At 54.1% G+C, this 14315-nt stretch overlaps 2 protein-coding genes across 2 annotated transcripts; one reads left to right on the forward strand and one right to left on the reverse strand.

Moving 5' to 3' along the window:
• Positions 1-4892: 4892 nt before the first annotated feature.
• On the reverse strand, positions 4893-8196 carry CORC01_03609 (RNA polymerase II Mediator complex subunit Sin4; the record flags this gene model as incomplete). Its single annotated transcript, XM_022615258.1, has 8 exons — positions 4893-6157; positions 6205-6318; positions 6372-6491; positions 6546-6765; positions 6816-7255; positions 7312-7552; positions 7604-7958; positions 8015-8196. 8 exons carry the CDS (start codon positions 8194-8196, stop codon positions 4893-4895), a joined length of 2937 nt encoding a protein of 978 aa, XP_022478184.1.
• Positions 8197-10923: 2727 nt separating this feature from the next.
• On the forward strand, positions 10924-12990 carry CORC01_03610 (Sir2 family protein; the record flags this gene model as incomplete). Its single annotated transcript, XM_022615259.1, has 1 exon — positions 10924-12990. The coding sequence occupies one exon, from the start codon at positions 10924-10926 to the stop codon at positions 12988-12990; it is 2067 nt and encodes a 688-aa protein (XP_022478185.1).
• Between the last annotated feature and the right edge of the window lie 1325 nt (positions 12991-14315).

Raw genomic sequence — 14315 nt, forward strand, 5'->3', positions numbered from 1 at the left:
CGACGGCGACGACCATGACGAGGCCTTTCCTGCGTTCTGCGTCTGTGATATTAGTGTGTCAAGGTTCGTCAAATAATTGGTCTCAAAATCATCTCTTCCCGTCCACTTGGATGAAAGTCGCAGTCGAGAGAAAGGCATGTGCTTCCAGCTCACTCATCTGACCACGCCCTCCTCCCCCTGTCCAACCAGGATCGAAATCGCCATACCATAGTAGTATGGTTATTGGTGGGGGATGAATGGGGGAGGAGAATCCGCAGGCCATTGTTATCAAAGCAAGGGTCTAGCGTAGCTTCAGATAACAGCCACGATTACTGCGCTCTAACGCATTAGCCAGTTGCCGGCTGCTTCTTGCCTTGTACAAGGTCTTTTGCTTGTCCGTAAGATGTTTGGGCTAATGCTGGCTCGACCATTGTACGATACGGATGCACAACCACTTGGCATCCTGTACCCGTACCGGCACAGCCATAGCAAGACCCCTCGCTCGCAGTACCATTGTTTCCCCCGAATACACGAGACGTTTTGGTCGAACTTTGCAGATTGCCTCCCTTGAAACCTTTCAATGACCGAGCATGCCGGAAGAGAGCCCCTGACGTACGCAATAGTCACGGCCAGCCACCGGATGCCGCATCAAACACGGTCGGGGTAGGATCCGACGCTGTGCCTGCAGGTGCCGGCAGCTCGTTATTTCGCACTCAGCGGATGATAATTCATAGATGTCATCAACAACATGGCTCGCCGTGTTGAATCGACCAAACGGCAGGTCCCAAGGGTAGGGGGCGGCGTAGCGGACCAGGGCAACGTGCGTGAACGTGCGTGACACCGCTGATGCTGATACTAAGCAGGAGGATCGAAAGGGTAGAGCAACCAACGCGTTGCAGCGGCCGCAAGTTGCCCGCAACGCATGTCAGACGCGGCCAGGAACAGCCGTCCGCGGCCCGCGAGCAGCTGACGAATACTCCGTTTGCGGGCGACAACAGTGATGACTTGCGGCGTGCCGTCGCACAGAGTGAACATGGGCATAAGTCTTGGTGCAGCGGCCGCTTTGGCGGCACAAAATAGGTGGTCGAGAAAAGGGATAAATTTAATTGTTCATTTTTATTTCTTTTCTTCTTCCTCGTCTCCTTTCTTCGGAACGGTGTGGAAGGGATGCTAGAGACCGGTCTCACTTGAAAGTCTTGGCCAAACGCCCGCAAGAGCTCAGCATCCTCTCGCTAGAGGAGGGAATACCTAGGCTCTAGGCGGTGCTAAGCGGGTGTATTCTCATCGTGTCGTGTGGGTTGCTCGTTGTTTGAGACGAGAAAGGGTATAGTAGCCGTCATCTCATGTCTGACTGAAACGGAGGGGATTTGAGCTGATGATTTCCTGCAGCAAGGCGGGAACTCAAAGTCTGAATTTCGTGCGACGCTGGAGCCGTGGAGAGGCAGAGACTGAGAGATTAACTTTGGAACGGGCCAGGTTTGTTAGCCATTTCATCATGTCATGATTATGAATTCAGAATAGTATGAGAAAAAAGAGATCGCAGAGAAATGACAGGTTTGGACCTTGTTTTCTTAGTGATGTGACATTCAGACCAATCTAACCAAGCTGACCAACTCGTCCTTGGTGCGGCGGCCTGCAGAGTCAAAGTGTAATTGGTACTTGCCGTGCCTCCCTCAACATCGCCATGGACGCGAGCAAGAGCTCCTTCCCATCTGCCTCTGGTGGTGATATCAAACACCTAAGGCCAGATTGGGAAAGCGAACAGGGGTGACAGGCAGTCCCGCCGCTACCATCCTGATGGGAGACGGATAGGCCAGGAGCAGCCCGAGGAGGCAGCAGATGGCAAGGGCACTGGCCGAAGTGACCGAGTAACCATATTTTGTCATGATAAGCTCTCGGCCTCTGATTGGCCGATAGTACCCCGGCCAGAAAACGGCAGCCTCCCCCGGCCAGGGCCAAGCTGCTAATAAGGCACCTTAAGGTACAATGTAAGGTAGGTAGCGTGGTAGCGATGCTAGATGGGGGCGAGGTTTGCGTTTCGAGCCTTCTGAGCCTTCTTTGCTTTTTCTGAACCCCTGCCGTCAATCTCCATCCCATCATCCCTCCTTGTCCACCGAGACCAACAGAGCAACCACACGCTGGTTCACGCAACTTCAACACCTCACCTCCCATCACCGACGCCAGCCTATGGGGATGCGCTTTCCGCCTTCATTCTGTGCCTGCCACCAATCCTATGGTCCCTCACACGTCCGCCCCTCCGCCTAATGCCTGTGAAATGGCTCAGTGGTTTTCCTGCTAATCTGTGTCCCTCTGTTGTAACTTGTCGGAGCTGCTTTGGAACCAACGACAAACTGGCTTTGTATCTGTCCCATGCTCGCTCCTCGCTTGGCAGACTGGTCGAGTGTATCCGTAATGTACACGACTTGCGGCTACTCTGCCTGATATTACACTAGGTGTAGCTTTCCTTGATACAGAAATACTCCGACGCGCACACCCTGAGTTAAAAACCTGGTGCCTGCACCCACCTCGCCACATCGCCAATGCTTCATCTCGGCCTGCAGGGGCTGTCAGGTCGCCTTGCAATCTGTCCCACATAGACTGGCGTACCATCGGCTGCACCAAGCCTCCCCCGGCCGTTCGTTTGTTAACTTCCGTCGACCTACAGTCTGTTCGCACACCTTCGCTCGCCTTCCAGAACCACCACCACGATCGGCGCTGCACCTTCTTTGCGGCAAGCACTTTGCAACACGACCAACTAGTGCGCATTTACCTCGTAGATTCGCTGTTAGTCGGACTGCTAAGGCATGGCAATAGAGTTCGAGAAGCATCAGCTCAGAGACCGTGCTCAGATTGAGCTGCCTTATCCCCCACGGCGGCCCACGTCTGTATTCTCTCCAGGAGAGAGGGAGCTCATACAGCCCACCAACAGGGTTGGCCAGTGGTTCCAGCCCAGTTTATATTGATCAATTCTTCTCGTCATATAATGATTTACCAGGATATCTATCTCCCCGGATTAAAGGGGTTCCAATACCACCTCCGGGAACCACCTCCGGGCAACTTGTCACGTCATTCGACCAAAACTCCTGATCCGCACCAGGAAATAATACTGAGCTCCGCCTCCAAAGTGCCTGGCCTAGACCCTCACACCCTTTCTGGCTCCTGCAGGCAGCGAGTACCTTGACAAGACTAGTGCTTGATTATCTCGTCAGTAATGACATTACCAACGGGGGAATTGCGCCCCCATGTGCAGATACACTTGCCTCTGCTCGGAGCCATCCATTGAGCGTGATAACCGTCTACCACACAGGTTTGATGAGAGCTTGGTCTTCTTTGTCGCGGGCAGCCCAGAGCACACAGACTCTTCTTCTTATCTAGAGAGAACACACCGCTATACCGTCTCGGGCTAAATCATGGCAGTGTCTAGGGAACTTGCGGAGATTTGACTGCATCAATGGTGATTGGACTACGAGTTGCTGACTGGCCGGGAGGTGAAATTAAATCACACGCGTTGCAGATGCGCAAGCTAAGCTCTGTAACACTCGAATCTTGTGTTCCGAGAGGAAGCTCGTTTTGACCGTACCCTGCGCTCGCAAACTTGCTAGTCACAGCGGTAGTCGCTGCTCGCTCCCCAACTTACAATATCGGGCTTCACGGCCACGCTCCACGCATGTTCGGATCTCGAGGCAATAGCATATCCTGTCCCTACCGCGAACACGCGAACGCTGCCTTGGCATCGACCCCAGGCGTATACCATGGGTGGAATACGCTGCCCGGCTTCCCAGTGTATGGAAGCTAACGGAACGCGGATATTGGACATCTCAGGGTTACGTCTCCCCGGTCCCGGTGTCAATCTTATTCGCAATCAACATCGGATCTGGACTCTGCACCGCGATGAAAGCACGAATAGCAATCTCGCCTGCCATCCAGCCAACCGGTTCCTTATGGAGGACCTTGCTGCCCGAGTGTTGCCGAGAAGCAAAAAAGTCCGACGTCTGTCAACGATCTGGCCTGTTGCCAGCTGGGCTGTTTAGGGGGCCGTTTGAGTCCTGAAACCCACGCGTACATTATACTCTTGGGAACTAGCAGTGTTATGCCTGGAAAGCCATGCAATATTGGGTAGGCTTCAGTGCCTCCCTGAATGAACTCTCGTAGACGAGGGAAACTGGTCAGATCTCCTCAAGGGCAGTGCCGGACTACTCCGTCAGGGATAGCGGAGGAATATCAGTTTGACCGTGGATGGCTATTTCATGGGATTGTGCTCGAGACCGACCTCGAAGTGATATCGCTGCCTCCTCATTCTCCCATCTGCCGCAGGCCGGAAGTCGACACACCCCCCGTCTCTCGCTCTGGTTTGAAGAACCAGCCGTGGTGAGCGGTGGGTTCATTTCGGCTGAGTGCTTGCCTTGATCACACATGCTTCCACCGTTGCTTTGCGCCGCTGCCATGTTGAAGCTGTCCCTTCTTCTTGATCGTTTTGCGTGTCAAGGGTGTCGGAGTGCGTCTTGGATTGTAGAAAACCTCGAGGTCACACATCAACTGCCAATCAGTGGGCAGATGGCAGGTCATCGGCGGCGTCAACGCGAAAAGATGGCAGGCGATGAGCGCTACTGCAATTAATGTTTACTTTGCCTTGCTTGGTAGATATCCTACCTTTGTCTGCTGTCCCTGACAGTTGGCAACCTCACAATATCATAGTACTCTTCAAGCTTCTGCTGTAAGCTATGAAGAGAACTCATTGTATACCCAAGAGAGGCTGGCATCCAAAGCCATGACAATTAGGCCATCTACCCTACACTGATTCTCCCATACCTTGGACGACGGCGAATGTATTCAACACGCCTTTTTCAAATCTCATTGAAACTTCTTTGTGACTGTACTACCCCAAACTTTTAGCACCTCCATCAATCGTGTTCTCAACTAATGAGCGAACCCTTGGGCAAAAGCCCCCAGTGACCGCCACAGGAACACTTCCTCTGCTGCGACAACACAAACGTGAAGCCCGGCCTTGAGCCAAACACGTCCTCCATAACGGCTGAGCATCTCACGCAGCGCCTCCACTGCGGCGTCTTGGCGTCCTCGGCGTCCTTGCCGCCGCTACCGCTGCCGCTACCGCCGCCGCGAGTAGGAGACGGGCCGACGAGCTCGACGCGCTTAAAGACGTCAATGAATCGGCTCTTGGCCTTTCGCGTAGCTAGCGTTCGGCGGTCGTCATCGACCTCGAGGAGATCGTAGTCGGAGAAGAAGAGCTTGGATGGGTCGGCCAGCCCGCGGTAGGCCCTGAGGTCCGTGTTGAAGAACTTGAGCAGCACGCCGAGAAACGCGGGCGGCGGCGACGACGCGAGGAGCAAGTTGAGCTCGCAGTGGTTCTGCGCATTTTTGATCTGCGCGTCCACGGCCTTTTGCCCGCCGGTGGCGGGGTTCTTGCTCGCCAGGGACGCGAGGGAGCTCTGGTAGGCGGAGCGGATATCGTTGTTGAGGACGGTCAGGAGGCGGTCAAACTCCTGCACCTTGATGATGCTGGTCGAGGTGACTCGCTGCATCTTCTGATAGGCCTTGTAGAGAACGACGTGCAGACCTTTAGTCTGGGGGGACGGGTCCGTGGCGTTGTGCATCGCGGCCCGGCGCTCGTAGAACTCGATGGCGCGGTTCGAGAGGATCTCGAGGTGCAAGATACGGCGGCAGACGGCGGAGAGGAAGCCCCGGGCGGAGGAGCACAGGAGGAGGTGGAGGGAGACGTCGGAGCGCGATTGCAGGTAGGCGGTCATCTCGGAGAAGCGCTGCGGTGCGAGGAGGGCAAGGAACTGCGGGTCGTCGAGGAGGGCGAAGAGCGAGTCGGTGAGCCAAGCCAAAAGGTCGAGGGACCACTTTGCGCACCCCGCGAGCGCGTCGACGACCTCGTGCTCGTCGAGCGGGCTTAGTTTCTCACGGATGTTGACCGGAGTATTACTCGCGATCGTGATGAGGATTACGACGTTGCGAACATTGAGGGCCAGCATGGCAAACTTGCCGTCAAAGGTCCGGGGTTGGAACATGCCCCTGTATCCGAGGTGGTTTAGGATGCTGAGACACATTTGCAGCGAACTGTTTCGTACGAGACTGTCGTGGTGGGTGTCCTCTGAGTAGTCGATGGGGACCTTGAGCATGCGCACAATCTCGCTGATCCAGTCAAATGTGAAGCCTGCAAACTTTAGTGACGCATTTTAAACAGCGACTGGAATAACGTACGCTTCTTGTTCGCAAAAGGTCGAGCGACCGCCAGTATGTCGTCGTAATTGATGTTATTAAATGTCGCCGTGGACGCGGCTACTGTCAGGGCTGCCAAGGTGGCAGCATATGGCGCTACTTCTTCTTAGCCAAGGGCAGGAGGATATGAGCGGGATGGGGTAAGATACCGTCTTGGTTGGAGTTTCCTGTATCCCCTAATGGATAGTGAAGTCTACTCCACTTGACCTTGCCATCATCCTGAACCTTGACCACGGAACAGTTGGTGGGAGAGAATATCATTTGTAAGCCTAGGGCATCTTGTCAGCTCCATGGACTAGACGGCTTGCATAAGTTGGGCTTACATGGCGAATCATCCTGAAAAGTGAAGCCCACCTGATTCAACGTCATGACTCTATCGAGGTTCCTCTCGTTGTAGATTTCCTGCAGTGAAAACCTGTCGCGATATTCCACTGAGCCATCGCTGAATGCTAGGCAGACAACCTTGCTGTATTGAAGGGTATGAAGACCAATGACGGCCTTGTTTATCACCACGGGATCGCACTTTTTGAGTCGAGACGTGGGCTTGAACGATGTTAGACGGGAATTTCACATATCAAAGTCAAGTGACTCACAGCCGGGGCCGATCCTGTACTATTCCTGCGACTTCCAAGCTGTTCAAAGGCAGGATGGAGGCTTTGAGGCTGGTCGTTGATGACTTCCCACTTGTCGATGATACTTTGCGTCTCCTGATAGGGGGTATTGGGTGTTGGCACGTAAGTGCGAACTGTGAGGATAACGAGAGGGACCCAACCCTGGCCGTCCGGGCCAATAGTCGACGGCAGAATCTCTAGGTGTGTCAGTTGGGTCGCTGCTGAGTCTACTGGTGTTGTGGAGGGGCCGCTGGGTAACCAGCTGGAGGTGGCGACGTGTTTCTCCTGCAAGGTAGGGTTAAGAGCTTGACTTCCCGGCGGCGGCTTGTTATCGGATTGAGATTGCGGCAGTCCCCAGTGAATGCCAACTCTCACTACTCGTAGTTGCTTGTTGGTGGTGGCCAAGGCAACCCATAGGTTGCCTACATGGTGTTAGTTAAATTTTAACACAGGGATGGGATATACTTTCTCTTGTCACTATGCAGTGCTGCATGTGTGATCAAGTCGTCCGACGAGTTGACGCTCTCAAGCTCTAGTGAGGTTTCTTCAATTTTGTTGTTGTTCTGGGCCCAGAACATTTTCAGATGTCCATTTGTCGTCACACACAACAGAGCGCTCTTAGATGGATTCGGGTGCCACGGACCGAAAGCATGTACGAACGAGCTCTCGTACCTGTACTGGTTGCCGTCTTTCACAGCCGGTCCATGGCTCACATAGTACTGACCAGTCAATCAGCTAGGTGGAATGGCCACAAGGAGGGCTTGACTCACCTGCTTGCTCTGAGGAGCAAGGGGTAGCCAGTAGCTTCCGACAATGGCGTGGAGGTCGTCAGAGGGGTCATGGTCCCATTTCCGTGTTGCGAAAGGTCGATTCAGAGTGATGGAATAAGTTAGAATAGCAACTCGGCCAGTTGCGTCGATGACGGCTAATTCGGGGTTCGTTGTCGAGGCCCAGGCGAGGTGGATTATGGGGCTAGAAGGGTTAATACTGATGAGATCAACCTTTGTGGGCTCACTGAGACCCCATTCGCCATCGTCGGGGTGAGACCGTAGGAACCTGGCTTCCAGTGTCTTTCCATCTGGTGAAATGGAGGCGATTGCGCCGGATCTAGACCATGCTACTCCCCTACGAGCATTGTGAGAAATTGTGTACGCTGTGCATGATTAGGGGATAGTCCTCACTGGCAGCAGCCGCGGGTCCGCAGCTCATCAATCCTTTGGCGCAGCTGTTTTGTAGGAGGGCGTGCCGTGTGAAGAGACAGGCTGACGCCGTCACCAAATAAGTCATCAACGTCGAGCTGGTCGACCTGCATGGCCTCATCCATGCCGTTTTCGAGCATGAGTGGCATCTTCTCCTCGGTCATGTGTGCGTGTGTTGGTTCCGAGATATCGGGCCTGCGAGCAAACACAACTCAGGGCGTCAGCCACGGAGATAGGGCGAGGCTGGAGGGGTGGATTAAGGCAAGAGATCAAGAAGCTGGCAGAAGCTCATCTTGAGAGCCAGAGAGAGAAAAGTTGCCGTTTCATACAGTGGCTGGCACGCGAGCCCTTGAATGAGATTTGACAATTGTGAATTGCCGGTGTGCTGGCTTGATGGCTTGGAGGGTGCTTGGGTAAATGAGCAAGAGGCGCTCTAAGGTGTGGCTGAGAGGAAATTGGAGCAAAAAGCATGTAGGTTGATAATCGCTAGGTGGACCATGGTCAGCCTCAAGTTCACCTCACGCCCAAATAGAGGTAAGGAGAAGTGGAGAAATCCCACCATGGCGCTAAGCCAACTTAGGTATCTCAAAGGCCTGCAGGTGCCTTCAGTTGTACTGTTATGTGTGGCTGGTATGGTGTGGCTTGTGTGAAGACCCCAATTGCAAGTTGCACCTGGCACCCCAATGTTGAACGCTGTGGGGAAGTTGGACCCCGTGACGTCCGTCCAATGATCCCTGCAACCTGAGGAGGGCCGCGCCCCCCCATCGATCGTGACAGGGGGCCAAGGACGGGCATACGTGGACAAGCGGGCAGGGCAGAGAAGGTCAGTGTTCCCGGGCAACGGGCGTCCATCCCGTCCGGCTCGCCCGCCCTGTGCGTGCGGATGCACTGGTGTTGTGCTCTTGTCACTTTTTGGCCCCCCGCGACTCGGCCGCGTTTCAGCCGACCGCCTTGCACGCCGACGTGTTGTGTCTACGGACGGTGGCCGCAACAGGATGAAAACGAGAGCATTGTCCGCTCGAGGACCTACGGAGACCAATGGTAACTTGCAATGAGATGCCAACCGGTCACAGCCGCTCGCTTCCATCTAAGCTCAAGGACCTGTTGGCAAGGTTGGATTTAGTTGGTTTCCCCGGGTCCTCGGCGTCTACAGAATGACGTCGGTTTCGTCAACTCTGTTCGCGGGGGGAGATGAGATGAGATTTGCCGATCACACATAGCACTGTTCGTGGAAGTAATAACTCAATCACTACAACAGATGCAGATAGCGCTGGGGATGCACTTCATTCACGGTCGCGGTGGTACTCGAACCACATGTAGCCATGAGTGGATGAGATATATTGTGGTGTATCCGTCTAAGGTGTGTTGCTGCAGCTCACCGCTGGATCGACAGGTCACTGACAGACCGAAGACAGCCGCCGTAGGCTTATTCCAACGCGTGGCTCTCGAAGCCTACCTCTTCCCTTCCATTGTCTCGAATTCGGTAATAGATGACCCAATAAATAAAAATATCAGAACGAGCAAGGAACAGTCGATTGACTTGAGCAAGGCTTTCATGTAGCTCCGACTGGATCTAGTAGAGGTCAGTGGGTGAACATTGTCCGAATGCCCTCCAAAGGTAGCTCTCTCTCTGGGATAGAGTAACAAAGTCAGAGAAACCCAACGAGTCATTTTTGTTTTTCATACAGTGACGAACAAAAAAGGAGACGGACGTACAGGGGAGTGATGCGCTTCCTTTTACCTCATGTCTACTGCCGCCTCTACTCTTTACTGATGTCACTATCCAATCAACATTTCAGAGACCCGCGAGCGCCCTTCAGTAATACAGAATAAGCATCCATGAGAGGGAAGCGTCGAAAGACAGCGGAAAACACACTGTGATCCTGTACCATGTCAGCCTCGTTCTTGTTCATATTTGACATGCCGCATGACAAAGTGAGTTGAAGAAGAGGGGAACGAACACCAACGAGAGGGGGCGAAGGAGGCCGGAGGGAGGCCGGAGTGCATGGGCCACTCTGATGTACCTCGAGCACGCATGAAGGCGGAAAGGTACATGGAGTGGAGTAAGGTAATTGCTAGGAGCAACAACTCTTCGGAATCAGAAGCAGGAGCAGGAGCAGCCGAGAGTAAAATGCTGAACTCCCGTCGACTTTTTGACCGGACCCAATGGGAAATTAAGCGACTCTTTGGAGACTGGAACCAAAACAGAAGAAGCGCGTGCGCACCGAACCCAGACTTCAGCAGCAAAGCACTAGCCACCCTTTCTGCCTCCCCCCGTGTTGCCCGTCTCCCTCCCACCTTTCTCGCACGCGCGCTCTCTTTCTCTTTCCCTCCCTCTCCCTCTCCCTCTCTCTTTTGCTCTCCCGTCTCTGGCTCCTAACCTTAGGTAATTGCTAGCCCACTCGCCCGCCCGCACCCTCCTGCCGCGCCGGCCCTGACTGGATCTGATCTGCTGCCACCGCTGTTCGGCCTTTTCCTGACCTGTGTTGACGGCACTTCAGGCCCAGCTCTGGCCCGCCTCCTCTCGCTTCCTCTGTTCCAAGTCACGTCCGCTCCCCTCTCCTCCCGGAGACCCCCCGTGCCCCCTTCTCCCTCTGTGCCCCTTCCATGTACGTTTGCTTGCAGACGCTGCTACGGCTATGTACTTGTTAAGGTACCCTCGCCCGTCCGCTCTCCACACTTTGTTCTTCTTCAACGACGCTTCTTCTCACTTTCCCGCCAACAACGAAAACCCTTTCAACCCACCCCCGGAGAAAGAAGCTCATAGTCCTGGAAAACGTCGAACAATGGACATGGTGTAGAATACATTGCCCATGTTCCCGCAAATCTTGTCCCGGATATTTTTTTCCTTCTCTCCTCCATCCCCGACCACCACCGATACCGACATCAAAATGGACGCAACACCTTCCTCCTCAAGTATGGCCGTCGACGCGCATCACCAGCCCTCATCTCCCTCGGATTCGCCTCTTTCTTCACCTCTGTCGGTGCTGTCAAAATCACCCTCAATACCCTCATCGCCAGAAGTCGCTCTCGACGCGTCCAAACGATACCCGTCACCCACCTCCTCAATGCCCTCAGGCGCTCAATCACCAATCAAGCTCGAGGCGACTGACGACTGTGTGCCCGTGATCAAGCTCGACGACGCTGCCGACTCCATCAATGTCAATGCCAGCGAAGCCACTGATGGTCAGCCTGCCCGAAAGCGGCGTAAAGTCACGCCTCCCAAAGAGCGCACCACAGAGTACCTGAACCTGGGCGAATGTAAAGAAGACGATGGAAATTTGGCGCGTTTAGTTTCCGCGCTCAAGAAGCGCAAGAAGATTGTCGTCATTGCAGGCGCTGGAATATCAGTTTCGGCCGGCATCCCCGATTTTCGATCCAAGACTGGACTCTTTGCGACACTACCGAATGAGCACAAGGTCAAGGGCTCAGGCAAGCACCTTTTCGACGCCTCGGTCTACAAACATGACTCCTCTACCGAAAAATTCCACAAAATGATTTGCGACCTGGCTACAATGGTCAAGGCCGCCAAGCCCACGCCCTTCCACCACCTGCTGGCGTCGCTGGCCGCTGAAAACCGCCTCCTTCGTCTTTATAGCCAGAACGTTGACTGTATCGAGACAAACATGGAACCCTTGAAGACGAACGTGCCGCTCAACGTCAAGGGTCCTTGGCCCAAAACTATCCAGCTGCACGGAAGCGTCGACCATATGGTCTGCTCAAAGTGCACCGACATTCAGCCGCTGAAAACAGAGCTTTTCGTGGGCCACGAGGCTCCACTGTGTGAAGAGTGCAAGACTATCGACCAACTCCGCACGCAGTTTGAGCAGAGACGAAGTCACGGTATTGGCCGCCTACGTCCCAGGATGGTGCTTTACAACGAATTCAACCCGGACGAAGAAGCAATTGGTAAAGTGTCGAGTGTTGACTTGAAGTCGCGTCCTGACGCGGTCATTGTTGTTGGCACCAGCCTCAAAATTCCTGGCGTGCGGAGGCTCGTGAAGGAGCTGTGTCAAGTCACGCGCAGTCGCAGAGATGGCTTCACTGCATGGATTAACACGGATTCGGAGCCACAACACAACGATTTTAAAGACTGTTGGGACCTTGTAGTTCGTGGCAAGTGCGATGACGTGGCTCACTGGGCTGCTTTGCCCCGTTTCGACGTGCCTCAAGGCGACCAGTCGGCCTATCTCAGCGAGGGAGAGGAGCGGAGGCGCCAGGACAGACTAAGCAGGGACAATCTCGAGGTGCAGCTCATTTCGCCTACGCCTACGCCTGATTCACCGTCCAAGTCTATGCCAAGCACTACGTCGGATTCAAGGAAGCGCAAGCTCATCGACCCGGTCCAGAGCATCCCGACACCCACCGCCAGCCCGAAGATCAAGGCTGCCGAGGCTGCGAAGAAGGGTCTCAAGGCGAAGCAGAGCAAGCTTTCCTTTGGTGGCCAGCAGGCTGCTGCTCCAGGGAGCGACGCGGCATTCAAGAAAGTCAAGAAGGCGCCTGCAAAGAAGCCCCGTAAATCCAACAAGAAAGCCACGAACCCCCCCAAGAACAGCGTCACACAGACTTTCAAGACGCAGAAGAACCGCGAACTTGCCGATATGCCACAAGAAACCTTGGCTGGCAAATTGGACAGCCAGCACTACCTAAAATATGTTGAAGACAAGCTTCAATCCCAGCTTCCACCCTTGCGACCGGCTCAGAAGCCTATACAAAGTTTTATATACAAGCGTGCGGAGAACAACGATGACGAGGGACAAAAGGAAGAGAGTCCATCGTCCACACGACCTTTTGAGAAGATGTCGAGGCCGTCACTTTTGAAACGGCCAAAGTCGTCACCTAGTTCTGGAGACAGCAACGATGTACGCCCAATGACGCCTGTGCATATCCGACGCAAGTCGGCCGACACGATATCCCCCGAGTCGATTCCCCGAGGCATGGAAGCCTTGATGGACTGATTGCAGCTATGGGAGAGTCGTCATGACATGAACTCTCGGCATTGATCGCGTTTTGTTATTCATATTCATAGAAGGCGGCGACCCGTAGGTACCGAAGAGTTCGGGCCACGCAACGCAGGGGACCGTCTACGGAGATTTATCTTATCACGAACGGAGTTGGCATGGATTACGTCTCGCATTACTTATCTTGTACATACCCATTTCAGTATCTGCCCATCTGTATAAAGCAGCGGTCACTGAGCTTAAAATGCTCATACACAAGCTGTTATGTGGGCTCCACAAGCGAGGGCTTCGTTTGGGGCGAGCGGACACTGGGAAAAGTCTACCCCCGAGACGGCGAGATCAATGGTGGGATAGAGGTGGCCCGAGTCCGACATAGAACGGACATGATCATTAATATACCACATTGCGCGGGATGCCCTGTGTCTCTTGATACCTTACGTTCTGATACATCTCTTCGTGATGGTGTTTAATGACTGATAGCGTGGAGAAAGTCGCGGCGGACACCATGCTCGCTGACTTGGTCGGATCCCACCGTCTGGTAGACGTAGGTACCGGTATGAGTTGATCCGCGGACTAAGGGGGAGAAAGCCCCGGCACGAATTTCCAGGGAATAAAGTCAGTGTGGCGCGAACCACCGAGACTTGGGCGTCGCCGACTGTTCCAGATGCACATTCAAGGGTATCAAAAGTGATTCGCAAGGCTTTGTTCTGACGCCGCAGTCTCGTCTTGATGTGCTATCTGGTCTGTAAACGGTGTACATAGAACATGTCTTCCCACACACACCCACTCGAGCCTGGCTAGTATACTTCGGCATAGATAAAACCACCTGCGCGGGCCTGCGCATTATGCTCACGGATCAGGGCGCTCGCATTCTGACCACCGAAATAACCGTACACATCAAGGCCATTGCTCTCGTTTCGGTGCCGACTCTCTTCTTTTCGCTGTGTGAATGTTCTATTACGAACATGGAAGCCCATCCATCCCTTTGCGCTGGATATATCAGACAAGAGCCGTATCTCATTTTGGTGTGACCGACCCTGAGTATAAGCCAACACCGTGGGGACAAAGCTCTCCAGTCTACTACGCCGCGACCAACCAGACTGCGCGGCTCGCACATGGACAAGGCCGACGTCATGTGACCAACCCGGAGCCAGCCAGCAAGGCTCGCCTTCGTCAACGCAGCGAACAGAGCGGGACCAGTTTGTGTGTCCTCGTCTCGCCAAAACTCAAACGCAGAAGGTGAGACATGATGATTTCGCAAAACTCCAAAAACGAGTCCGTCCTGTACCATGCAAGTCCGGGTATGTAGTTTATCTTATCAT

This window comes from Colletotrichum orchidophilum, assembly GCF_001831195.1.
Source record: "Colletotrichum orchidophilum strain IMI 309357 chromosome Unknown Scaffold_22.1, whole genome shotgun sequence".
In the NCBI taxonomy this organism is placed as follows: Eukaryota; Fungi; Ascomycota; class Sordariomycetes; order Glomerellales; family Glomerellaceae; genus Colletotrichum; species Colletotrichum orchidophilum.